The sequence below is a fragment of the Anarrhichthys ocellatus genome, unplaced genomic scaffold, assembly GCF_004355925.1.
Source record: "Anarrhichthys ocellatus isolate YVR2014 unplaced genomic scaffold, GSC_Weel_1.0 scaffold19, whole genome shotgun sequence".
Classification (NCBI taxonomy): Eukaryota; Metazoa; Chordata; class Actinopteri; order Perciformes; family Anarhichadidae; genus Anarrhichthys; species Anarrhichthys ocellatus.
The window spans coordinates 3705410-3731897 of record NW_022280049.1 but is presented as its reverse complement, the minus strand read 5'-3'; the positions used below and the strand labels follow the sequence as shown (position 1 = coordinate 3731897).

At 41.0% G+C, this 26488-nt stretch overlaps 3 protein-coding genes across 3 annotated transcripts in view; 2 read left to right on the top strand and 1 right to left on the bottom strand.

Annotated features, from left to right (window-relative positions):
* Positions 1 to 5877, top strand: part of sncb (synuclein, beta) — a 10945-nt gene extending 5068 nt beyond the window's left edge. The window contains exons 4-6 of the mRNA XM_031858093.1: positions 105 to 190; positions 3459 to 3542; positions 5058 to 5877. Of these exons, the coding sequence (XP_031713953.1) occupies positions 105 to 190; positions 3459 to 3542; positions 5058 to 5087 (200 nt within the window). The 3' untranslated portion in view covers positions 5088 to 5877. The remainder of the gene's footprint in view (positions 1 to 104; positions 191 to 3458; positions 3543 to 5057) is intronic.
* Positions 5878 to 8287: 2410 nt separating this feature from the next.
* Positions 8288 to 12792, top strand: gprin1 (G protein regulated inducer of neurite outgrowth 1). Its single transcript, XM_031858048.1, has 2 exons — positions 8288 to 8860; positions 9275 to 12792. Exon 2 carries the CDS (start codon positions 9305 to 9307, stop codon positions 11462 to 11464), a length of 2160 nt encoding a protein of 719 aa, XP_031713908.1. The 5' UTR covers positions 8288 to 8860; positions 9275 to 9304; the 3' UTR covers positions 11465 to 12792.
* Positions 12484 to 25304, bottom strand: cdhr2 (cadherin related family member 2). The gene is made up of 31 exons (XM_031858047.1): positions 25227 to 25304; positions 24054 to 24110; positions 23910 to 23969; positions 23657 to 23796; positions 23516 to 23566; positions 23346 to 23435; positions 23073 to 23162; positions 22869 to 22991; positions 22234 to 22380; positions 21818 to 21893; positions 21626 to 21735; positions 20916 to 21122; positions 20677 to 20826; positions 20385 to 20546; positions 20223 to 20284; positions 19873 to 20116; positions 18632 to 18871; positions 18456 to 18525; positions 17790 to 18374; positions 17596 to 17667; positions 17333 to 17382; positions 17080 to 17231; positions 16145 to 16241; positions 15957 to 16045; positions 15733 to 15804; positions 15313 to 15448; positions 14471 to 14592; positions 14196 to 14309; positions 14014 to 14097; positions 13635 to 13677; positions 12484 to 13552 (listed from the first exon to the last, which is right to left on the bottom strand). The coding sequence occupies exons 1-31, from the start codon at positions 25234 to 25236 to the stop codon at positions 13400 to 13402; spliced, it is 3858 nt and encodes a 1285-aa protein (XP_031713907.1). The 5' UTR covers positions 25237 to 25304; the 3' UTR covers positions 12484 to 13399.
* Positions 25305 to 26488: the final 1184 nt, after the last annotated feature.

Genomic DNA, 26488 nt, shown 5'->3' with positions numbered 1-26488 from the left:
TGTGTGTGTGTGTGTGTGTGTGTGTGTGTGTGTGTGTGTGTGTGTGTCTGTGTCTGTCTGTGTGTGTGTGCGTGTGTGTCCATGATGTTTGTGTGACACTGCAGTGGCTGAGAAGACCACTGGAGCCGTCGGGAACATTGTCGCTGCCACTGGCCTGGGGAAAAAGGACGAATTCCCTGCTGACATGAATGTATGTACACCGTTACAGTCGCCATCAGCACACACAGTGAGGTGTAACACACTCGTTTCTTAAGTACGTTCCCGTTATTAGACAAAGTATGGCAGTGTTCACGCACACATACAGGAAATCAGTAGCCCATAATTGTGAAATAACATCAGAGGTGATTGTATATGTATTTATGGTTAGTATTGCATTTGTTTGTTTTATTAGTTTCGGGTATATACAACCAGAATCTATAGATGTTTGTTTTTTTTCATACATTTTAATAGATTTAAAACTTGCTTGTTAAAGATATCACATTTCTAATGGTGTAAAACTCTGGAAAACAGCAAAACCCCACGTTTAAGTCGATGGAACCAGTGAGCGTTTGGCAGTTTGTTTGATGAAACTCTGTCACATCTCTCAAATTGTTCAAATGTTTGTTGTTGATCGACTATTCAATTAATTGAGTTATTGCTTCATCAATAGCTTGAATATTTAGTTTAAATATAGTTTTGGGATTCATAAGATACAGATATCAAAAAGATTTGGAAACAAATTAAAGCAGCAGCAACTGATGGATTGCCCCTTTTAATAGCATGCATATAATGAAATGACTGCAAACTGCCTTGTATACGATATGCATATTTTATACAGCAGCTAATTGTTATTCTGGTTTGAGCCTATTTATGGATGTGCACACGTGCACAACTGACCTTTGTTCCAGATACAAGAATCACTTACAGTTGGCAACTTGCCGTAAGTTATGTTCATTAAAGTCTGAATGGGATTGTAGTTGTAGCGGAGCCAGATTTTAGAGCAGGGATAAACACGGGCTGATGAATTTACATGTCACTTCAACATGGACTTACTGGTCCGCATCTGTTTTATTCCTCTGCTGTCAGCACAGAAGTTTGCTGCCACCAAAGGAAACATGATCACGTTTTTGTACTTAAGTTTAAAAACACGTTTCTCAATGCTTAACGCTGGCTCCACAGCATGATTCTGCTTTCCTCAACATTCACGCTGCACGGGTGACCTGCTGGTTGATGACAGCTTTTATACAGTTAAAATCGTAAGAAATGCAATTAGCGTTAAGGCTTTGTTTTACACTTGTTTTATTGGAGGACGCTTGAGGGTTCCCGAGGGTGAGTTGTTGTTCCACACTGTCCGCTCTGCACACGGAGCTGCCTTCAGTCTATAAAATACAGCTTCAATTCAAGTGATTATACAGAGTTTTCTTTCACAGAAGTGGAACAGATTTGACTTGGGAAAAATCTACTTATCGCCATGCTTGAAAATTTGAGTGATACACATTGTTTTTCGCTTGTTAAACAACCTGGTCGTGCGCCGTAAGCACGGCGACATTTCGTCTTTCGCTGTATGTGAGACAGGGAGGTCCTTGTGCTGTCCGAAGCCTTCATCCCTCAGAGTTGGACGCTTTCCACTGACTCACTAATCTAGTAAATCTGACAGCCTGCTCTAATAGGCTTCTCGGAGGCACTATCTGAGTGATAAAACTACTCATTCCAACACCCTGACAACAGATTGTTAAACTGTTGACACTCTTATCACATGTGCCGATCTGCTGTTCAGCTCTAGCTTGTGCTGGGATGTACATCCTCTCTGTACTTAAAATTGCACTCACTGATCCATTCGTACAATCTTTTTAAGAGAACCGTATGCTAAATTGTCTTAACATTGAGGCTTCTCTTGTGCTGGAGTCGAGACTGAATTCAAATGTGACCAATCAGACACAAAACGTAGCTTTCTCTTCTGCTGTAATCCCACGAACACCCTTTTTCATGTTCACTTTTTCTCAGTTAATGATCCGTCTGATTAGGTGTGTCTTTATGGTGGTTTCCCATTGTGCAGCATTTAAAGCCGTGCTAATCATGTCGGTCGGCTTACAGCAATAACACCGGCTTGATACGGTACACAGGATTACGGTCTGTTCGTCTCTGGCCTAATTGACTTGATTAGTGCTGGGTTTAAAAATAAATGTGTGCTGACCCACTAGCTGTGTTTTAAGGGCTCGAAGTAGGAGGTGCATTAAAGATGGAGCGCTGCCTGCATCAGAGAGCTCTCAGGAGGAGTGTCAAGATATCAATCAATATCAGCGTCACTTCAAATAGAAAAAGATAAGACTGGTGGTGTTCTATGTTTTTCTTATAAATGAAAACTAACAATGAATTAGCTATACTAGCATGCATGTCCTTTTATCCAATTTCCTAGTCCTCTGTGCCTCCATTGTTGTCCAAAAATTATTAAAATCACCTCATTGAGCCACATGGTTGCATTTGGTGACATGTTCCTTTATTATAATTCATTTAAATAGTCTCCTGTGTACTGGGAGACGGGCGTTGTCAGCTTTTGTCTTTTCTTGCCCCCAATTGTTTTGCCTCTCTATTACCAATACATCAGAGTCTTATAACTTCAGTTTTCTGAACAAGGAATAACAAGCGAACGTGGCTAAGAGTCACCATCATGCTAGCAGCTCAGTGAGACGGTACTTGGGTACAGCAGTGTGTGTTTGAGCTCAATGTCATTCGCATGCTAACATGCTCACCATGTCAATGCTAACTGAAACATCTTTAGGTCCTGCATTAGCGGTTGACATTGGTTGGTACTAGCTCGTGGAAGTACATGTCGTATTTTGTTTTCAATTAAGAAACGATAATTGGATTTTGATCAAAGAATACAAAGAAAAGCAATTTGTGTTGCATACATTGTTAAATGGTTGCACAATATGACCGGAAATGTGATCTAAAAGGGTTCAGAAGGCCTTTTTCATTTCATCTCAACTGCCGGTGCAATGTTTATCATGCTTAGTTTATCATGTTTGCGTTTGAAGGTATTTCCACCATCATCTTTGAACTATCTGGATGAAAGAATATTCTGTCCCCTGCAAGTAAAACTACTGTGACTGTCCAAAGATGGTGGTCGAAGAAATGACAGATTTCCTGCTCAACTTGTGCGACGTGAACCAAATTTAACAATAGCCATGTTTGATTTTTACGTTTGTTGTGATCATTTTGGTGCAGTAGCTTTGGAGGGAGGCCTGAAGGGACGCGCGCTGTCAGTGTTTGCGGACTTTGACAGTTTTTTGCTAGATACACACATAGTACTGCTAGCTACTATCATTAGAAAAGAGTTGGCAACACTGGACTGGGTTTTTCGGTTGGATAATTAAACAAAAAAAAAAAAATCTAGCGTACTCTTGCTGGTTTCTCCAATGCTACCAATAAATATATATAATGTTTATATGCTCATCGTCCTACTCTTTGTGTCTCTGCAGCCTGAGGAGTACGGGCAGGAGGCCATGGAGGGCCAGGGAGAGGCAATGCTGCAGCCAGAAGGGGAGACATACGAGTCCCAGCAGGTAATCAGCCTACACGACACAAAGCGTCTCTGTCTCCGTCTCTGCCTTACAATAAAGAATCTCATGTCTCTGTGTTGAAGTAAGATTTCATTGTAAATTGCTTTTTGTAGGTTTTTTGCAAAAAGCCTGTAAAAAAACTGTAAAGTCATAGACTGCAGTCACGTTACAGTAGATGGAGGCTCGTCGGTATTCACCAGCTCTTCATGGTTACACATTTTAGCTGTATTGCATTTCAATAGCACTCCACACTTGCCCCCCCCCACTTCTGTCCCACACAATCATTACAGCGCACTCACGATGAGGTAATTCTTCTTTTTTCTGGAAATGAAAACAGAGGGCTTAACAAGCCAATTGCCACATAGCGAGTACAGTGAATATAGCACCACCTACCTACATTGAGCGTTGGGAGTGTGTGTATATATGTGTGTGTGTGTACATGCATGTGTGAGGGAAGGATGGGAGTCTGACACCGATTGTTATTTTTGGAATGTGGCTGTTAGGGGCGCGACAAACTGCAGAATCTATTGCTTTGAAACCAGATTTTAAATAGCTAAGAGTAAATACAAATAGCACACAATGTACATAATCTGGAAAAGATCACTTCACTAGTATATATCATGATTTAAAGTTCTGCTATGTTTTTAGCCAGAAAACTATTATATTCTCAGAGAATATTCAGAATCAGCTTCAGTTGGAGGAAGATTTAATTTTGCTAATGATGTTCAATTTATTCAATGCGTTTAGTTGGATTTTCTTTTATTTTCCTGAGTGGATTATTGCAACACCGAGATATTCCCCGAGATGTAAATTAAAAGTGAATTTCTCAGAGGCAGTATCTTGTGTCATCCATGTCGTCCTCCCTCTCCTGCTCCTCTCCTCCGCATCGCTTCCCCTCCCCCATCCTCTGCTACACCAGCGATATGTGAGCTCTGTCTGAATGGGTGTGGTGATGACGCTCTCTGCCTCTGTGCATTGTGGGTAATGTCAGGGTCTCCCTGCAGTGCTGTGAATATGGAGCCCGAGTGCTACAGAGTGAACCAAACCCTCTTAGGGAGGATATGTGAATAAAAATCCATCTCATCCAGTACCACTCCTGGTTTTTGTGAACACCTTCGATGTCCTAAGACTATTGCATATTCCCGTAGGCTGTATTATTTGTTTCTTTTATGATCATGTGTGTGAAGGAGGCGTGTGCAGGGTTAAAAGGATGCTGGGAATGTGCTCACGACACATCCTTGAAGCTTGTGAAGGATTTTGCCGCCCTCTGCAGGCTGAAGAGAGAGAGAGACCAGCAGAGGAGCTTCTATGATAGAGTGACATCATTACCTTCAGCAGACCGCAATCATGTGTTACCATGAGCCCTCTGTCATATGTATTCTTCTATGAATTGATTTAAGTCATATTTGATGCGATTAAGTCTTAATCAAAGTCTTACTGTTGAATTTAACCCTCGAGCTTCTCTGTGCTACGGATTTCATCTGCCTGTCTCTTAAAAATCGATTTTTCTTTTCCCAGGGGAGCCAGGACTACGAGCCAGAAGCGTAAAAGCACCAGTCAAAGCCACCAACCAACCAGCAGCACAATAATATTTCTAATAATAAAAAGGACAAATGCTGAAACTATCACTATTATACCCCCGTTGCAAAAAAAAATCAACAAAAAAGACAAGCATTCCCACTGAAAAATGTTCTTCCTTCAAGACAAATCTTTTAATATTCTATATTGTAAATGTCATGTTATTAATGTGATGTGTTGGGTGTAGGTAATTATTGAGACGTAAGAATTGTCCCCTCTGTCTCATTTCCTTGACTCCCTCCCAATGAAATGAGACCAGAGCCGGGGCTTGTGACTTCGTACGTGTGTGTATCTGTATTTAGAAATGTGCAATAGATGTTCGTCATCTTCCAATGAGACATTGGGAGTGGAAAAAATAAATATGTCCGGTTGCAAGCAGATATGAAAAGAATAATATCCTCCTAAGTGTCGACAATGCCTGTTTGTGGGTTCTTTCTTTTTTTGTTTTGCATTTCTTTGGAAGTTTCTTTGAACTTTTTTGAAGTAAGAGTTTTTTACATTGTATCTTTATATTTGCTTGTGAAATCATTCCAGTAAATCTGTAATCTCTGAAATTGACAGAGTATACGTGTGTGTGTGTGTGTGTGTGTGTGCGTGTGTGTACTGAAGATTTTAACAAGTTAAAGTCAATATATTATGTCTTGAAATCATAATGGTTGTCATATCAATATGTGCTTTCAATTGCAGGACTTGTCAATATACAGGTTTATGTGTTAAGCCAGACATACATTCCTCTGTAAATAAAGATTAAAAAAAGAAACCACTTGGTAGTGTTGTTTGATGATGTTTAAACTCACTTTTGGCATTGAGCACTCATTACATTTTAAACCTTTTGTAACCAATTCTGTTTTTTTTTCCTGCCTGTTGTTCTCTCTATTTAATAACGCCCTCGTGTGTTTCCCTTTTCTGCTCACTCTTGTCTGGGGGCTTGATTACAGGATGTGTAAAATCTGCTGAGCGGGCTCTGGCCCTTGGCTGAACGCTGCCATAGTTGGGATGCCAGTCTGATCGGGCCTCTTTGTGCGGGTTTTGTTTGGGTTAATCCAGCTGGATTGTGCAGGCTCGTTGGTGTCGGGCTCAAACGGAGGGTATAAACAGTCTCTCCTGCCTCTGTCGGCTCAGACGGATGCGTGGACGCTGCAGGGACAAAGACTGGAGCCATGGCCTCGTTCAAGAAGTCCTTTGAGAGCCTGAAAGGCACGAGCCACTCGGCCGCGAAGGGAGTCACAGACACTGCAGGTACGATAGCTGTGAGATGACACGGGGCCAATGTAAGGTCCTGTAAAGGCTTTTATTCCCATAATGGTTTGCCTTTCTTCGTTGAAAAAGAGCAACTTGATAAATAAAACTTTTTATTTTTCACAAATGTTTAAAATAGTCTTTCACTTGTGAACGACTGAGATGGTCAAAGTTTAGCTCATTTACCAAAGTTGAAGAGTTTAAAAGCTGGTCAGTCACTGTAAGTCTCTGTCGTGTGTTTTTCAGTGCAGGCAGCTCAAGAAGCTGTGCAGCAGGTGGCAGACTCCTCCAAAGAAACGGCCAACACAGGTACAGTGCCCACTCCTCAGTCTTTGAAGCATTATGATGGTCAAGTAGATATAGTACTCTGAGCAGACAGGAGTTAGAGCGCAGTGGCAAGCTGTCAGAGGATGAAAAACACGAGATTAAAGCTGAGCTCCTGATATGATTTATTATTTGACAACACTGTGTGTAACACAGGACTACAGCAATACACATTGAATACGCTTGATTGAAAGTGTTTCTCCTCAAAACGTTACAGGAATAGAACAGTTAATGGAAGGTATTGAATAGCTTTTTATATACACATAAATATATGCTTATCACTCATAAGTTTGCATGTAAGATGGTAACACAAGTTTGATACTCTCAATCAAACTCTGCACAACAATGTCTTCAGCCCAATAGTGATGATGTGGTGCTTAACTTACTGAATATTTCTCCTCTGCCTCACTGTGACTCTTTGAAGCTGCTCAAGAAGCTGGCAGACAGACTCAGGCAGCCATAGGAAAAGCTGCGGACAAGACCACAGACACCATCAAGGAGTTTGGACAGAAATTGGAGACCAAATGATCCCTAATAAAAATGAACAGTTTCAGCTGAAACACTGGAGCCAACTTGTCTCATCATCCATTTTAGACAAGCGATAATGTTTCGATGGAAGTATGTCGGCATCAGAAAACCTGGGAAAAAAAACCACCGCTTATTTTCCAAAAGAAATCTTTATTAACTGTCTTTTTATTTCTTATTTTCCTCTCACCTTTTTGCGTTTCTGTTTCTTGCTTTGTTATTGATTTCACTTCATGTGACTATTTTGGGAAATAAAAGCAGATACCAACGTGTTTGTCAGGTTTTTAAGATGTGATGTCCTGCCACACACGCAGGAGAGACAGCACTGTTCGTAGCTGCAGCCTGTTTCGTTTTTTTTTTTGCTCACTAACGATTCACCACGGTTATTATTACCAACACGTTGCTGAAAAGATGGCCTTTGGCAGGCTGATGGCTCCTGATGAGAATATGATCAGCGCCGTCTATACCTCGGCCCTCGGCAGCACACCTCCCTGCATCGCACTACGTGGTTGCTAGGCAACGGCACTCTGTGGCGGCCAGGGATTGGTGGAGACCTTTGAATTAATGCCGAGACTATACTTCTGTCAGTACACAGTGTTCTGTGCAAGCTGCAGCCTACCATTACAGTACAATAATAATAAAAAGGGAAGATTCCTAAAATGAGACAAATGTAAACATCCTTAGCACCGCAGAGTTACTCCAGGGAAAGAAAGTGATCGAGGCTCGAGAGCAATACGTGTTGCAAAGTGGAGAGGTTGAAGGGAGGAATGAGAAGGAAAGACATGGTGGTTCACAAGTGTGTGTTTGTGTGGGAGGCGCAGCTCTTCTTCCCCCAAGCTCCTTCAGCCGATATCCCCCGCTGTCTTTCTTGTGCTTTCACTGTTGCAGCAGAAAACTCACATTTACTAATATTTCAGAAATTGCCTGCACAAAGACCAGAGTGTGCAATGCTTTTCTGGTCCTCTAATAAGCCTGTGATGATCTGCCTCCGCAAATGTCAATTGGTTGTGGTTTACAGGATGTGCCTTTTTGATCTTTCAGCCTTCTTTTTATTACGATTGTGCATTCTTAACACTGAGAGTGGTCAAACAAATGTGCCCTCCAGTCACATAAGTTGCTGTGTCTTACCTAATGTAACAATTAAGAAAAACAATCCCTTCTCCTCTCTGTTGCATACTCCACCTTCCTTCTAGAAGCCCTCACACCGATCATCTGTAGTAAAATGAAAGCTTTTATCTCCAATTTTTGCCTTCTTCAAAGCCAGTTGACTAATTCACAGGTTTATCTCTCTGCACAAAGTTTGCCATTGTGTTGCTATGAAAATCTGTGGTTAATTACTATGATTTACTGATGATTAGCGAGCTGAAGAGAGGTTTTTTCATTACATTACCACTCACTGCCAGAACCCGACCGTGGTTTCCAGGGAAACTGGAAAATGTGAAGCTTTTCAACAGACACAGCCACAGCTTAAAGAGAGAGGATTGCCTAAGATAGATTCTTCTAGAGACAAACCTGTAGCCACTGCTATCACCATATATCATCAGGAGAGATATACAGACAGATGTGCCTCTCGATCAACGGAGAGACTTTGCAACGTTTGACCCAAATGCGAGTGAGAGTTATGGCGAGACTTCAGTCTGACTTGGACTGCTGAGGTATGTCTGTTACTCGTGATTTCCTGCAGTTTGTTTGATCCTGTTTATTTTCATAGCCAAAATTTTGACAAGTGCTTTGGGTTCCTGTATTGGCTGTGTGGATAAATCTTTAGGGTAGAAAGGTGCAATCTAACGGTAAAATGCAAAAGAATCTGTAATTTAAAATGCAGTCTAATCATGTGTTTAATAATAGTAAATATCCCAGATATTACAGTGCCCTACAATACAAAATAAGCATGTGAATAATGTCCATCAAATAGTAGCAATGCTGTAACTTGGTTACACGTCGGTGTTTGCATTCCTGATGTCGATATCGTATGACAATATTTTTAGCACATTCTATGCTTCGATGTTGTTGTTATAGTTACTGATTACGATTTGCACAGTGTGTCAGTGCTGTGTTGTGCCCTGCAGGTACTTCAACAACTTTAATGCGGAGGAAAAATGGGAAGTCTGAAGGACGAGATGAGAGGTCTCAGGGAGGACGGCAAGCCATGTGAGAAGACAGATGATGGAGAGCGTCCAGGCGGCTCATATGGCAGCGCTGAGCCTGACGGACCTCAGATAAACACGAAGCAAGAGGCAACAGCTCCTCAGCCAAAACTTCAGATGAATGCCAGCTACGTTCAAGAGCGAGACCAGAATGAAGAATCCAAAGATCAAGCGCTTTCAGGAGGGGGTTGTGGTAAAGACTCTACGCAGACTGAAGCCATCCTTCTGACACGACAGCCTGAAGATGACAAAACAACAGCAGCACATAACAACACGACAGTCTCCAATAAGTTCCCGAGTGATGGAGACGGAGAAACTCAGGGGGAGACAACTAAGAATAAAAGCGTAGGTCATGGCAGAGAAAAAGGGGAAGACATTGAGAATATATTGGTGCTTGTGCCAGCAACCCCAGGACCCTCAGACCCATGTACCCCAGCTCCGTCCGGCCAGCACCACATGCGCACACAGGTCAGCCTGGAGGTGGTCCAGTGTCGCTCTGCAGCCACCAGCCCCATGACGCCTCCTGAGGGTGGCCAGTCCTTCTTCTTCCCAAGCTCTTTCGGGAAGTTCGGAGCTGTGGGTGCTGACACTAAAGACGCAGAGCTACAGGTGGGTCAGCAGGTGGAGTTCTGCTCTGTGGCCACGTCTCCCATGACCCCAAAGACGCCCTCGACCACGGCTTTCCCAGAGCTTAGCGGGAGAGAGCCGGTGCAGAAGCAGGATGAAGTGAAAAAGAGTGAGATGCAGAGGGAGCGTGGCCAACAAGAGAAGACAAAAAGTCAAGAAGCGACTAAGTCGGAGATAACTGGAACTTTGAAATGTACCACATCAAAGGAGCAAAGCGAGTGCTTCAGCTCAAATGCATCTCCACAGAGCTCATGCAATGCTGCCGGGTTAACAGTTTCACAAGTAACTCTGGAGGATAGTAATCAGCAGCGTAAGCAACAGAGGATGGGAAGTATGGATCAAGACATTACAATCCTGGTGACCCACTATGGCAACAATGAGGAGGAAGAGAAGGCTGAGTCATCCTTTTATACCCTTGAGACAGAGATGGTCAAAATAGATGAATATGAGGAACTAAGAGAGAATAACGGTGATGCAAAGAGGGCGGATGGAAAGGAGAATGTCTCCACAGAAACTGTTGCCCCTGACGTACAGGAGATCTCAATCGCAAACCCTCCACAAAGTAAAACAGAGAAATCTTCTGTTTCTGCTTGCGACAAAGCAAAAACAGACGTGAATTCAGAAGTGAAAGAAAACAAAGGTGCAGGCGGTGAGTTGAGAGAAGTGACAAAGCCTCCTGTCCCTGAGTCTCCAGCTCCCTTCGGCTGCCACAACATCCGCACGCAGGTGAGCCTGGAAGTGGTGCAGTGCCAGTCTGCAGCTACCAGCCCCATGATCCCTCCTGAGGGCGACCAAGCCTTCTACTTCCCCAGCTCTTTGGGGAGATGTGGAGGTGTAGGCACAGAGACTATAGATGCTGAGCTGAAGGTGGGTCAGCAGATAGAGTTTCGGTCTGTCGCTACAGCACCTATGACCCCGAGAACGCCCACCATCACAGTTTTTCCTGAGATCGGAAAGGATGCACGCACAGAGGAGAAGATAGTGGAGGAGGAAGACGTTAGAAAGGAGCAGGTGGTGGAGGACAAAAAGGAGGAGAAAGTAACTGAAGAGAAAAAGGTGGAGGCATCTGAAGATGACACAAAGGAGGCAATAAATTGTCAGGAGAAAGAGGAGGAGCCGGTGCAGGAGGTGAGCTGGGATGAAAAGGGGATGACATGGGAGGTGTACGGGGCGGTGGTGGAAGTGGCTGTGCTGGGCTCAGCCATCCAGAAACACCTGGAGAAACAGGTGAAGAAGCAGAAGCCCTCAATGCCTCCCCCTCCTCCGCTCAACCCCTCAGCCGTGCCCCTCTCTCCAGAGTCCATCCAGGGGGGTTCTGGTTCTGGTTCAGGTTCTGGTTCCGGTTCCGGTTCAGGTAAGGGCCGTTCAGGGAAAAGGGGAGATCGGGATGGAGAGGTGAGCCGACGCAGAAGAAACCCTTTCCGTCAGCTAATGGAGAACATGCAGCAGCCACATTGTTGCTCCAGAGCTCACAGCGCTGAGTGACACAAGAATCCTGTGGAGAAAACAACAGCTGTTTAGAAGGAAACAAGAAAACCTGTGCGATAATCATTTTAGAAAAAATTCACGTGAAGAATGTGTCAGTTATACGCTGATTTACTTCAAGGCGTGACATTGTGTTGAATGTGTGAGAAGCAGATCGCCTCCTCACACCAGACAAAAAAAAAAACACAAAAGCACTTAACATAACACTTCAATCATGGAGCATTGAGAATCAGCCAAACAAGATGGGGTTTTCTTTTTTTTCTTGGAGTTCCATGTTTTCATGTTTTGAAAAAGGAGAGGTGTATCAATGCCTTGGATAGCTCTTCTCCGTTAATGTTTTTCAATCAGACCACTCAACTGTCTGCTTAGTCGTTTTAGCTGTTGCTGCTTTTCTAAATGCACCTCAGACGATATGAAGCCATGGCAATCCTTCCCCTGGTTGCTCACAAGCTCACACAGCTACGACTGAGAGAGATGACAGTGACAGTTGTTGATTGTAATTTATGTACTTGTGGTCAGTCGTTGCAACCTGCGGGTAATTTTGTTGCAAGTGTATAGAAGTTAAAATGGATGTAAATGTTGCTTTGATGTGCCTGTGTGAGGAGTCCCGACCAGTAGAGCAGGCTTTTGTATGTCTTATATTATGCTTTTAGATTTGGCACAATTTTGATTTAATTGTATTGTGAAAAGTATAAAAATGTACAAATGACGAGCACAATCGACAGCTGATATGAGGGTATTTTCAGTCATTACTTACTGACTTGACTTACTGTATTATAATGCCATGATTAGTGATTCAGTTGTGAATTATGTGATGAATTATTTTGAATGTGCTTTAATTCAGAGGTTGTTACAGTGTTAGTGAAGTTGGTGTTCATACGTTAAATTCATAAAAGTGGGATCAAATCCACATTTGGCGAAATTGATTTCATTCAGATTGCACTTACATTACATTCATTTAGATGTCAGGAAACGGTGAAACAATCTTTTCTATCCACTGCTTATACAAAGTCACAAAGTCACATTGCATGAGGGTTTATTCGAGCATGAGAATCTCAAACTCAAAGCAAACACTGACAAATTAAACAGGCATAAGGTTAAACCTTTTGGCTGACGTGCAGTCACAAAAAAGGAATTCATTTATGCATTGACATTGAGCAATATTTTACTCTTTTTGGAATGTCTTTCTGGTTGCATCAGCTGTAAAAAAAATAGCATTGTGTGTTGACATAGCTTATATATTACAGTTTATTTCAAAGCAAACCATCATTTTTAAGCTACCGCTTAATATATTAACAAAAAATAAAGTGATTCACATGTGCAACAAACAATTCTTTTGTTTGCTTTCCCTTTGCTTCTGTCTCATTTTTAATCGTCTAGCTACAATTATATGAGGATTTTTTTAAAAGAAGAGTTTGACATTTGGGGGGGGATATGCTTTTTTCCGAGAGACGGTTTTTGTGTCGTTGCACTAAATGTGAAGCCACAGCCAGCAGGCAATTAGCCAACTTTAGCCTAAAGACTGGAAACAGCCAGCTGAGCTTCTGAGGTGCTGTAAGGCTGTTTTTCAGGCTAGCTGGAGGATGAGCATATTTCCCAAAATCTCAAACTATTCCTTTAACTGTTTGACAAACAAAACTGTCTATTAAATAACCAAACCAGATTTCACAATATCGATACACTATGTGGTATCATTATATTGTCTTCACAGAGTAACGTCTCCAATTTTGGTTTTCTTTATTGTTATTCCTTGAATTGAATGTTTTGACATAGCAAATTCATCACTTGAGCTTGTGCATTATATTAATAACTCATTACAATTGGTCACAACAGAAAGCTACTTGGGGACACAAAGACTTCATCCAACGCCATCAATGTGTTTGACTGATTACAGAGAAGCAACATGATGTCCATCCGAGGCCATCATTATATCCATCACAGGTCTGTAGTGCTGAATGCAGGGTTACTAAAACCAATGTGAGGATTGTCGGAGCCTTTCTTTTGGCCCCGGTGGGCCAGGGCTGCACCCAGAGGCTCAATGTACTCCGGTGGCCCGCTGTCATCATACTCCTCCTCCTGGATGCTCATCTAATGAGGAGCAGACACGTATTTAAATAAGGCCGTATTCTAATTAATACAAATGAAGATGGACTTTAAAATGCCAACTCACCATGTTAGTTTTATCATAATTGCTGGAGGCCAGGGAGTTCAGGCTGTTGTGGGAAAAAGAAAAACAAAGTGATCAAACTTATCTCCATATGCATGAATTTCATAAAGAGAGTTTTTTTTTTCTTCCTGAAATCCATATTAAGGTTTTTGATGTAAATTAAGGTCACATGCCAACGTTGGAGAGCCAGTCCTCCATCATAACACGCTGTCATGAGCACGCTGTGACAAAATGTTCAGCTGGAAACATTCCCAGTTTATCAACCAGCACGCCGACAGAGTGGAGCGAGAGGTCGTGTGTCACTGTGAGCCACCACCTTGTGATGGAGCAAATAGCTGCTATCAACAGATGGTGCAGACAGTCACAGAGAGGTTTTCTTTACCTGACTTTGTCCACGTCTGAGCTCTCCTCGTCCATGTCCAGGATCATGGTTGTGTCGATGTTGAGGTTGAGAACCGGATTCGCCCTGTTCATTAATAATGACATACATAGGAAGACAAACACGTGTCATATTTCAAGTCATTTATTCATTCGTTTATCTCGTTAATGCTGTTGTCTCCTCACCCCTCCATGGTGTACTTGTTGGTTCCCGGCACCACAGGACCACTTTTCTGGTTGCCTGAAGTCACCATGGCTGCAGAGTTCATGGCTTTAGCGGCCTTCAGCTTCCTGCTGTAGCTGTAGCGTGAAGTGAGTTGATTTGTGAACAGACATAGTACCTCTCAAAGATGTTTTTAGATAAATGCTTCTTAAGAAACTTCACCGGGATAAACTTTGGTTTATAGTTAATTGTTCCGTTCAATCCTGTCCCTAACATTATTCCAAATCCCTCTTCTTACTTTCTGCGAGTGCACATCAGTGAAGTGGTGAGCACGGCCATCACGATGACGAGGCCGGCCACCATCCCGAACAGGGCGTACTTCAAAGGGTCAGTGTCTGTTTCGATCACAGGAGCCTTACCCTGGAACACAAGTAAGAAATCTCTTCAGTATACTCCTGTCTGTGGACCTATGAGGTTTCATTTAACACATACTGTAATGAAACAAACATGAGAACCGTCAGTTCACTGACAATTCTTCTGCAATAGACTCCTCATAACATTCTGATTATTATTATTTGTACATTATAGTAAAATGTAGTTAATTATGGTAATGATTAATACAATTGTAGGGATTATTTCGGTATTCAAAGCAGAAATCCGTCACCCTGGCTTGGTTATGTTAAACAAATCTCAGACACGAATTAAAGTACAACAATAATACTGTATTGTGATAATAAAACTAAATGAATGTATGACTATATCATACTTCAAACTAATTGTCATTCATGTTAGCTTCCAATGAGGCTCAATATGTTGTAGTTTTGATTCATATTGTACATTTACAACAATCAATGTTTATTATATATGGAGGTTTGTACCCTCTGCATTGTAAGTCAGATACAAACAAGGTAATAAAGCTGTTGCAGTTAACAGTAGTGGTACAGATTTCTCACTGTGCTGTATTAAAGGAAATCTCTTCCAGTTCAGTGGAAAGTTATGCATCAACGGGAAAGGAAGTTATAGAAATCTACTCCAGCAATTAACAAGAGGAAAGTAAGGCTGCTTAAATTGAGTTGAAGAAAGTACAACATGACAGAAAAGAGACTGTTTCAGAAAAACTCTGAAACTGCTCATACTCACAATGTCCGCAAGGCCAAGATCTATAAGTACACCAGCGTGTTCAGGATCAGAGATCATCTTTTCCACTTCATTAGAGGTAAGAGCAGTCCCGTTGGAGTAGACAAAATATGCCACTATGATGGTGTTACCTGAATCCCTGAGAGAAAAACACAACTCACTTATACACCTAAAATAGCGACCCCAAATGAACAATTACAATTATCAGCAAATAATTTGTCCTCGACAATATGGTTGTTTACAGGGACACTGGCACCACCTAGTGGACAACAGTATATGCATTCAACTAAAGAGTTGAAGATGATCTGAGTTCCTGTTGGCACCAGCCAATAATTGGTCATCTTTGTCTGTATTCACAGACCGCATCATTTAATTGTATGTATGGTGATTGAAGCTTAGAGGTGATAAGAAAAGAGAGCTTGCCTGGATGCTTGAGCAGTGTCAAACCTGATGGAAGCGATTTCTACAGCAGCCTTGGTTGCAGCAGTAAGAGCTCTGGAAATTCAGAGATCAGAGAAAATGCCAAGTCCCCGATGTAAAACATGACAAATGTAAGTGTTAAATAAATGAAATATTGAGAAAATCTTTAATTCAGTGTCATCTGATTCAAATTTGACAAAAGCACAGTATAGCACGGAGAAATATACCTGATGATTTCATTGATGTTTTCTTCAACAAGAGTTTGGGGTCTTGTAAATGCAAGTTCCACTTGATATGATTCATCAACTGCGAAAATCTGCAAAATAATAAGAAGTAGGAAATCAGGCTGAAGTCATACTGTCCGTCTGGTGTTTTCATGAATGACAATCCAGCTGCATGTTTTGAGTCAACTCACCTCCAGTACAGTGCTGGTGGAGAGGTCGCCGGTGTCAGTTGCACTTACTGTTACCAAATACTTCCCTTTCAGTGATATGTCAAGTGCCTCGCTAGTTCTGTGGAATGTGGAGGAAATCAGTCCAGCCATGGGCAGATTGTGAGACAATGGCCCCCTTGGCACAGACATGTACAAGCCCAGCCCACCCCTCACACACAGGGCCAAGACACCCAGAGATACAGATACACATGGTCGTAATATTGTCTCTTTTTTGTCATTATCAGTCTCTTTGTAGTTGTCTTTGAAGTGATCTATCTAGTCCTTTTGTGTCTCTTTGTCGTTCATCTTCTAGACACTCTGTGACTCTTTGTAGTTGCCTTTGTGGTTGTCTTGATGGCAATTTTGTGTCTCTTTCTAGTTATTTTGTGTGTCTTTGTAGTCAGCCATCTAGTTATTTTGTGTCTCTTTGTAGTTGTCCATCTGCCAACTTTGAAGTTCCCTTTGTGGCTGTCTTGTGTCTCTTTGTAGTCATTTTGTGTCTCTTTGTGTTTTTTGTAGTTGTTTGCATCTCTGTTGTCGCAATATGTCTCTTTATAGTTCTTTGGTTGTTGTCGTTGTCGTATTGTCTCTTTTTGTTCACTTTGCATGCCTTTGTAATTGTTTTGCGTCTCTGTGGTTTTGAAGTCACGTTTAAGTCACTTTGAAGTCACTTTGAGTCTCTTTGTAGTTGTTTTTAGTCTCTTTCTTGTCATTTTGCGCTTCTTTTTAGTTGTTTTATTAACTTTCCAACAATAAATATTAACAGTCCTTTCAAAGAGAGGCTCTGGTCCAGGTTCCATTTAGACATAAAAATGAGTGCAGCGGTAAACACAAAAGCTTGTGAGAAAAGCACAAATAATTATTTAGAGCAGAATGAGATATGGCACTATGATGCTGATGAATGACTTTGTACTCACTGAATAATTCCAATATATATGTCCTTTTGCTGTGTGGTGATGGCCTCGAACAGAATCTTCGTGTCACTTGTTTGATTGTTGCTGTCTCTGAATTGGACTGCAGTTACTTTAAAGTCAATCTGCCTATTTATTCCAGAGTCACGGTCTGTAGCCTGAGAGCAGCGAGAGATACCAGCGGGAATGTCAAGACTTCATGTCACATATCTCATTTACAAGCTGAAATCATGTCAGTTATTTGTTTTTCATTACTCACAGTGACTCCTGCTACCGATGTCCCCTTGCTTGCACTTTCTGACACCACAACTGAAATCCAATGAAAAAAAATATGTATTGAACTTTATAATGTTGATAAAAAATCTAAATAAAGTTTATTCGTTTAAATTACTTTGTCCATTGACTATGACTAATGCTTTTTGTTGAGTGGGACAGCTTGAAGTTTAGTTTAAAGGGTCACAAGCCAAACAAAGGCTGCTAAAATAAAATAAAATTACAGCAGAATCTCAAATATACACTCACCAAATACAGAATCTGAGAAAATGAATTGGGGAGCATTGTCGTTGATGTCTTCAATGTTGATCACCATTTGTCCTGAAATATTGCAAAAGAAAAATGAAGTAAAATGACGTGAGATGTGTGTGCAGGTCTGTAAATGATTTCTTTTTTTAATGCTTTTACTGCTTTTGTTATCTGTACAACAACCCAGTGCTAACCTGCTGTGACGCTGTTGTTCTCTCCTTTCTCCGTGTACTCGTCCACCACCTGAGCCTCCATCAGCACCTGGTCACATTCTTCATAATCCACTGTGTGCTCCAGGTTGACTCTGACTTCCCCCGTTGGATCCAGAATAAACCAGCTGCAGGGTGTCAGAGAACCGTTGCATCTGCATTTGATGGATTCCAGCTCGTAGACCAGTGAGTGGTTTCCATCTTTGTCCTGCGCTGTAAAGCTCCCAACAGCCCCGCTACTGGCGATGTTCTCCTTCACTGTCACTGGGTCTGATGGCTTGAACTCGGGCCTTTCATCGTTCACATCCAACACGTCCACCTCCACCGTCACTACGGCTTTCTTCTGTTCCAGATCTGTTGCCTCTACCTGCAGTCGGAATTGCTTGCGAGCACTCTCGTAGTCCAGCTCAATGTCAGGGTCCACAGTGATGTTTCCCCTGTAACCCTGCTCCTCTGCGAAGGTGCGAATGATGAAGCTGCCAAAGCTTCCTTCAATAATGCTGAAAGAAATGCGCTCAAACTCTGCTGTTTGGTCCAAATCTTCTGCCTGAACAGAACCCACAAAGGCACCTGATTGGATAGAAAATATAATTAGAATCCAGCCACACACTTATGAACACTTGAAAGTGCTTTGCAAAGTTAAATACTGACCTTTTTGTCCTTCTTTGACAGAGAATTTGTAAGAGGAGGCTTTAAATTGTGGTGTGTTGTCATTGACATCCTGGGATGCATCAAAGAAAAGACGGAAGGTTATCATCTTTGCCAGGAGTGGCAGCTTCAGTAGCAACACAGCACCGATACTTTGCTACAAACTGTTGAAGATTTACCTCTACAATGATGATAACGGTGACCATGGTGGATAATGGTGGTGTACCCTTGTCAGTAGCAGTTACATTGAGCTCAATCATCCCGTTCAGCTTCGGGTCCAGGGCCTCACGATCAAGCTCAACCATGTTTGTTAACACACCGGTGTCAGAGTCGATGGTGAAGTTATCACTGTACTTGCTTGGTACGATTCCAAACACTATTTGACTGTTTTTGGTATCAGAGTCATCTGCATCAGTTGCCTGTCCAAGTGAGAAACATTAGAAGAAATGGTTAAGAAACTACATTAGTTACTAAATATTGCAATTACACTACATTGCCAAAAGACTTGTGGACACCCATATGTGACTGTTGGACATCTTCTTTTTGGACCCGGCTGTGTGCATTGTCATGTTGAAGCAGGAGAGGCGCCTCCCTAAACTGTTGCCACTATATTGGAAGAATGCTTTTGTTGAAGATATCATTATATGCTGTAGCATAACAGGGATCTCCATTGATTTTACACATCAACTCTGTGAGTCTGTTTACAGGTGTTTTAGAGTAAAAGTTGTATTTAGCTTTCTGTGTCCCCAGAGGGAGCTGCGCGAAATCTGGTAAATTGCCTCAAATGATGTCTCGTGATTCAGCATCAGTTGGGGCTGAAGACTACAAGACTGAAAATAAAAAGATCTTGGGGTGTGGAGTTAGGGAGAAGTGAGCTTACCAGACCTCTGTCGCCCGCTCCTTAACTCTTCTTGAGGCTGGAGGCTTGAGGCAACATTAGCTGCTACCAACAAAACACAATTGCATCTTCCACCAAACTGTTGCAATTAAGTTGCATTGCGGGTAATGTAAGCCCCAGGTTTTAACAAGGAAGAAGGTTTTGAAATTAGAAAGAAAATATCTTTGGTTCTGCTGCATCGATTTTGATTTTTGATTTCCTTTTTTGTGAACTGTCAACAACATGAGTTTGACAAAGTTATAGTGTGAAGTGTAAAGTGCTACATTGGTGGAGTGCTTTCTTAAGACGTCTCTTAAATGGAAATAGGGGGCTGTAGGCCAAAATAGTACACCGTTTTGGGTTCCTAGCTTTCTCCTAAAGCAAAGACAGTAAAGTAATTTTCATTTTCCATTATGTTACAATCTCTGGGACCGAGGTTTATAACGATACGGAGAATAACAATATATCATTAATCCTGTGAAGTATAGCACCGACACTTAAGAGTTGGATGTATTAACTGTTCTCTTATTGTCTCACAGTTACCTCTATCCGAAGTTCAAGCTTTTCACCCTCTTTAACAAACTCCCGGTAAGTGTCTCTGTTGATGATCGGGGCGTGGTCGTTGATGTCAGTTACAGTGATCTCCAGCACTGTGCTGCCAGGCTTGCCGTCTGTGTCTCTGGCCTGCAGAGTGGCTGAATACAGAGATCTGACCTCACGGTCCAGCAGAGTTGCGTTTTTCACGTAAACTGCGCCGTTATGTGGCTCCACATCAAAATACAGTAGTCTGAAACACAGATACAGACTTTTCAGTGGTGTTGTCTCAGTTAGCATCACAGCAACAGCTGCAGAGTGGCTGTATTCAAATTAGCAGACTAACTGGTTTGCCATACATGCTGTCTGGAAGGAGCGTGTAGGTTATTTTGCCTTGATCCATCGTATCAGGATCGTATGCCTGGGGGGAAAAAAAACATTGTGTGCTCCTCAAGTGCTACGTGTTTGTTACATGCAAGTTAAGACTGTCTGAGTAAGACTCCAGATAGTAAAGGACTTACAGTTAAGGTGTCCAATATTGTCCCAACAGGAGAGTGCTCAGTAACATTCAACTCATACGTGGTCTGCATGAACGTAGGGCTGTTGTCATTGGCATCCTTGATGTTAATAGTAACTGTTGCAGTGGACTGGAAGGTGTCATTTTCTCCATCTATGGCAATGACCTGCACCATAACACAAGCATGGGAAGCAGCTCAGACTGGGAAAGTGCTTTAAAAATCACAAATATGATAACCAAAAGATGAAAAATGTCACAATTGTTATGATCATAGACTCAAATTTAATTGTTCTCACTTGCAGAACCATTTGCTGTATTTTTTCAAAATCCAGTTTTTGGGGATCCTTGACCTGCAGTTGAACGATGCTGTCTGACGTTGTAAATTGCGGTTGCACAGAAAACACGTCTGTGTAATTTCCCTCCAGGGTTAGATAAGTTTGGGCAATCTGTGTAAAGCCATGAAAGAATATTTCTTAATTCACTCATTTCACTTTAGTTGAAGAATGTCCCCTTTTTGGGTGATTTTTTCTCTCACCTTATCCCGATCTTTGACAGTCATGTTGATAAAAACAGAGCCCAACACGTGCTCAACAACCTCTCCTGTGAAGTGACTCTCCATCACACACTCATCTCCACATTTGTAAAACTGCGGCATGTTGTCATTGACGTCGATGATGTTGATCTGTACTTCTGTTGTGGTGCTGGCTTGGAACCCGTGGATGTTTGCTTTAGACTCAGTAGCCTAAAATAGAAAAAAACTAAATATGTCACAGTCTCAACATTTGCAAAAAAATGAATTAATTAAATAAGGTTCTCAATAATAATCTTCTGTTATGTTTCACAGACTGCAGCAGGCATCTTTCTTTGATTGGGTGCTCATGGGCTGTGATTGAGAGAAGGCTGTTTCTAACATACGTAAGTGGAGTTATTATGCATTATGTTCAAGAACAAAGATCTTCTACTTCTCACAACCCTCCCTCACAAACCGCTTGTATTCTTTCTGGCCTCCTTGTCTCTCATTACAGGAGCCAAAGGAGGGAGGATGAAGCCATGAAGCCTTATTCAGACGCTGAATGTAAGTAATTCAAACATTCATGGTATTAAGTGTTATAGCTGAAATAACAGGGATAAAAAATGTTTTTGTTTTTTTTAAGTGTTGCTCTGGAAATATATGCAAGACGGATACAAAGTAAATTTACATACAGTGGAAGGAATTGGTGTATTACTCAAAAAAACCAACTGTACCTTTACAGTCAGGGTAACAGTGTCACCAATATCTTCTCTGTCAATATGCGACAGTACAGATATGACGCCATCAGTTTCTGAGATTTCAAACAGGCCCTCTGCTGTGGAATCTGTCAAACAATGTGGAAGAAACATTTCTTACTCACTCGGTACAAAGAAGAAATTGTTCTAGCTGAGCTTGATCGAGCTTACCTTGAATGCTGTAGATTATATCATCATTGACTCCCGTGTCCTGGTCTAGGGCAGTCACTTTAAACACAGAATGGCCCTGGCAAAGAAACAAAAAATATTTTAACATCCACACACAACTCAAAGCAGGCTTACTGCCTGTAGATTTGAATAAATCACAACGAGATTTGCACCAGCTTTGTCACACAAAATGTCTAAAGATATACATCAATCCTGGGCTTACACAAGAACACGCAGCTTCATCAGAATGAAAAGCAGACGTAACACAAAGGAAAATGTGCAACAACTGAATGGAATGCACTGGACGACATATTGGTTGTAATTCATCTCCTTTCTAATTACTCTTTTAAAATTAACATCAGTCCAGTTAAGTCACCTTTTCCAACGCAGAGCTCAGAATAAAATGCATCAGCACTTACCAAAGGAGCGTTCTCTTCAACTCTCCCTACGTAGGGAATACTAAGGAACTGTGGGTCGAGGTCTGGGACATCCATAACCGTAATGAAGGAAAAAGCGATGCTTGACAAGTAATTGGTTGTATTATAAAAACATTTGCCTCCGCCATCCTGTTGCAAACAAGCAAACAAGGTTGTCAAAATCCTAAAATGTTATGCCACTTTTTTTACCACAATAATAATTCTAGATTAGTAAAGTGATGTATAAAAATTCAGACATTTAATTATCATCATTATTTGTCTTGTTTGAATATAAAAAAATTGTATTGCAATGAAATAATGAATCACTTCAGAGATCAGTTTTGCCTTAGATTCACAACAGAGCAGAACCCCTTTTTACTCCTTAAACTTTTCATGTCATGGTTAAGGTAAATGTACAAATGTACAAATGTAGTGGGGGGAAAACAATTGAATCCAAGTACGTCATTTTCAAAAATATGCTTCTTCAGTATCTTGCCCACAGTTAATAAATGAGAAGATTGACACCACTCCCTGACATGAGAGTGGCATCAATATTCTCACCTAACTCTGAGCAAGAACACAAATAAGCACATTTCCCAAAATGTCTAACTATTGTTTTACTATTGCATGGTACTTACAGTTGCGTTAATCTTCAGCCGATAGAACGTGCTCAATGCAGTGTAATTCAGTTGTCCATTTAATTTCACTTCCCCAGTTACAGGAACAATTATAAAATGACTGACTCCATCATTTGGAGTAACCTAGAAAATACCATATAAATTACACTTCAATAAAGCAGAATACGATATGAATCAATTACATGATTTACAAAAGAAGCTTACTTCATCAATGCTGTATCGAACAACAGCACTACTTCCAGTGTCTCCATCAGTGGCCATTGCCCTAAAAAGAGTCGCATTTACAGTGGTGTTCTGATAAATTGGAAGGGGATAAAAACAAAGACAGAAAAACAAACGACAATTTAACACACAAATATCTCTCAGCATTATCAACTGTGTAAGCTAATTTTGACATCATGATGAATTGGCAGTTTGATGCTGGAAAAGATAAGCTGATGAACAAATAGGTTAAGAGAATCAATAAGTTTGACTTACTTCTGGGATCACAATGTCATATGGAGTGTTCTGGAATATGGGTCGGTTGTCATTGGCGTCTTCCAATATTATAGTTAATTGTCCTGGTGTCTGAAATACATTGCATGGTGAACTCTGAATATAATGAACAAACTAATATAAATGGATCATTAACATTAACTGAAACTTACTCTATTGGAACCATCATCGACAAGAACTCCAAGTTCCATTACACTAAACACCTAGAATAAAGAAAATATGACAGAAATAAGACAGAATCCAAATGAAACATTGAAGAATCGAAGGATCTCTAAATCCACCACGCCACATACCTCTCTATCCAGTGTCATCCTGACTGATACACGCCCGGTGTTGCTCTCAACTGTGAAGTATTCGGCATTGGGCGCAGTGAGTGAATACGTCAATGGGTCATTTTCTGCATCTGTTGCCCTTATAGTAAACACGTGGGCACCTGTGAAAACAACATTGGTGGAACATAAATAAATGTGTGCAGTATTTGTATAATGCAAAAGTGAAACAAAAAACGGTTTTCAAAAATTCACACACACATAGTATATACTGTACCTATGGGGGTGTCTTCACACACATTATGAACAACAGAGTTGATTGTAGGACTGGTATTTGCTGTAGAAAACATACAGTATAAGTAAAATGTCACATAGTAAAGACATAATGACAAAATTGCAATAAAATTAACTAAATACTCACCATTACTTAAGCCAATAAGGCACAACACCATCATAACTCCTGTGATCCCCTCCATGTCTGCAAATAAAAAGAATGAGCAATCTGATAAGTAGAGCTGATACAATTAGTCAATTAAACAACTGAACAAACAATTGAATTGAACAAATAGATATACTGTGTTAGCACTTAATACTATTGAATAGTTGTTGCATCCACTCAACAATTAATTATAATAACATTATTTCAGTCTGGCCCAAAGATTTGGACCGGCATTCTTGCCGTCCATAGAGCCATGCTGCTAAAAATAGTGATCCATTCAGCTTCCAACTTGTCAAATGTGAGGCTTCTGATACTTTTTTTCTGATTTATTATCTTTGTAAATTAATTATTTTTAGTTTTTTGACTTCTGGTTGGACTAAACAAGCAATCTGAAGACTTCACATTGTGATGGGCATTTTTCACAATTTTCTGGCTGAATTATTCATCGATTAATTGAAACAATAATCAGCAGATTAAGGAATTCTTATAAAGCAAAAAGAAAAAATAGATTATTCTGATGTAACCTTCAGAATTCAGACATTTAAGTTATTTATGTGCCTCAATCATGGGTTGAAATCTAACAGCATATTGCATATGGCCGCACCCACGTTAACAATACCATAGCAGGTTTTTTTACCACCTCTTGTGATATCTCTGAGCAGTGTCTCATAACATGTTGTACGGTTTCATGACAGAGAAAACAGAGCAGCTTCAGCTTTCTGCCCTGTGTGATTTCCTCTTTAATATTGATACAGTTGGAGGTAATTAGACAAGACCTGCTTTGCGTTAAATTATGTTAAATTGGAGAATTTAATTACATAATGTTTTTCAATGTAAGCAAGAAGTTCTACATTAGAAACATTTGAATATAACATGAGCAACCCAAGGGAACAAAACCCCCTTAATCTCATCGAGATGAAGTTCATCTTCAAGATACTTCCATGCTTCTGAGAATTGTTTAATTTAAATATGTATCTATGAAAAGACAAGTATAGGCTATAAATATAAGCTAAAGTTATACAGTACAGTACAACATAGTTTACTATGTCAGATTGAAGAGAGCAGCACCATTAATCATGCTATATGGTAACTAAAAACATCACGCTAACATTTAAAAAGGTAAACCTAATTATGAAACGCAGCAATCAGACTTACCAGCCAACATTCACAGAGGAGGTTCTCCTTTATGTCTGGATGAGACCTTTGGCTCTTGTTCCTCCTTGTGAATATTGCCTTGCAGTTGTAAATATAAATGATTAACACGAGCACGAAGTGCACAGCCAATAACACAGCAGCAAACCTTCGTGTGTATGTTTCTGGAAAAAAACACACCCAAAAGCATTGCACTGAAGTGGAATGGATGTATTAAACAGAAACATCCACCTGTTGTTTGCTCTGACTACATTATGGTTGTTCAAGCCTGGGTAGTAATGAGAGACAGGAACAGGTGTAGTTCTCAGCCCATCATTGGATGGCCAGTCCTCAGTAATTCATGGCAGCATGCCATACTGGGTCATCAGAACCCAGGGGCTCTTTTTGAATGGGGGATTATGTTGTCATGGCCACAACAGCAGTCTCTTCGCTTCCATTGCGACAACCAGGGGCCTTTCTAAAACATGTCTCATCAGAACCAATCAGTGGACCAATGCCTTTTTCAGAAAGCAGAGATCCATGTACCTCCCTAATGAGCTCTTCTCAGTCAGCCCCCCCTGCTTGCCCTCCTAATTAAAGGCTGTTACACAAAAGATTATCTTCTCTTCTACACACTGGATTCATTCATTATCAGACCTTTGCCTCAAAACAAAACCAGGGCACCACTCCTCTTTACCCCGGCAGACAACATTTAACAGTGTTGTTTTAAAATGGAGTCTTCAGAATGAAGGTATATGAAAACCCACTTCTGTTCTCCTTGCTACTGATTGTAACATATTCAGCTGTCATACCAACTGCTCTTAAGAGAGAAAATTGCCTTTTTTTTTTTTGGAATGGATGGACATTTTTTTTAACAACTGAGTCATGCTAGCAGCTCTGTGGGGCTTTGAGCTAAAAGCTGAAATTAACCACATACACACAGTGACAATGGCAATGCTAACATGCAGATTTCTAGCAGGTATGATGTTCACCATGTTCAACATCTTATTTTAATGTGCTAGCATGCTAGCACTAGGTAGCTGGCACTAAACACTAAGTACAGTCTGATGGGAATGCCGTACATATTTGGTATTTGGTCAAAAAACAAAGTATTGGACAAAATTAAATTTAACCTGATTAGTAACTGCTGGAGGTAAAGGGATTATTAAAGTTATTACAATTCATCTTAAGGGTGACATGCCTATACCAATACTGCTAGCATAGCTAAAAACAGGATTGCAATGCTAATCTGTCGAATGGACCTGTAATGTGTTTTAAGTCAGAAG

Coding starts and splice junctions, on each gene's coding strand:
- gprin1 (XM_031858048.1), top strand. CDS start 9,305: ATGGGAAGTCTGAAGGACGAGATGAGAGGTCTCAGGGAGGACGGCAAG.
- cdhr2 (XM_031858047.1), bottom strand. Junction 18,872..19,872: donor AGCTTGAACTTCGGATAGAG/GTAACTGTGAGA, acceptor TCACTTGGACAG/GCAACTGATGCAGATGACTC. Junction 13,678..14,013: donor TCAGACGTGGACAAAGTCAG/GTAAAGAAAACC, acceptor TTCCCACAACAG/CCTGAACTCCCTGGCCTCCA.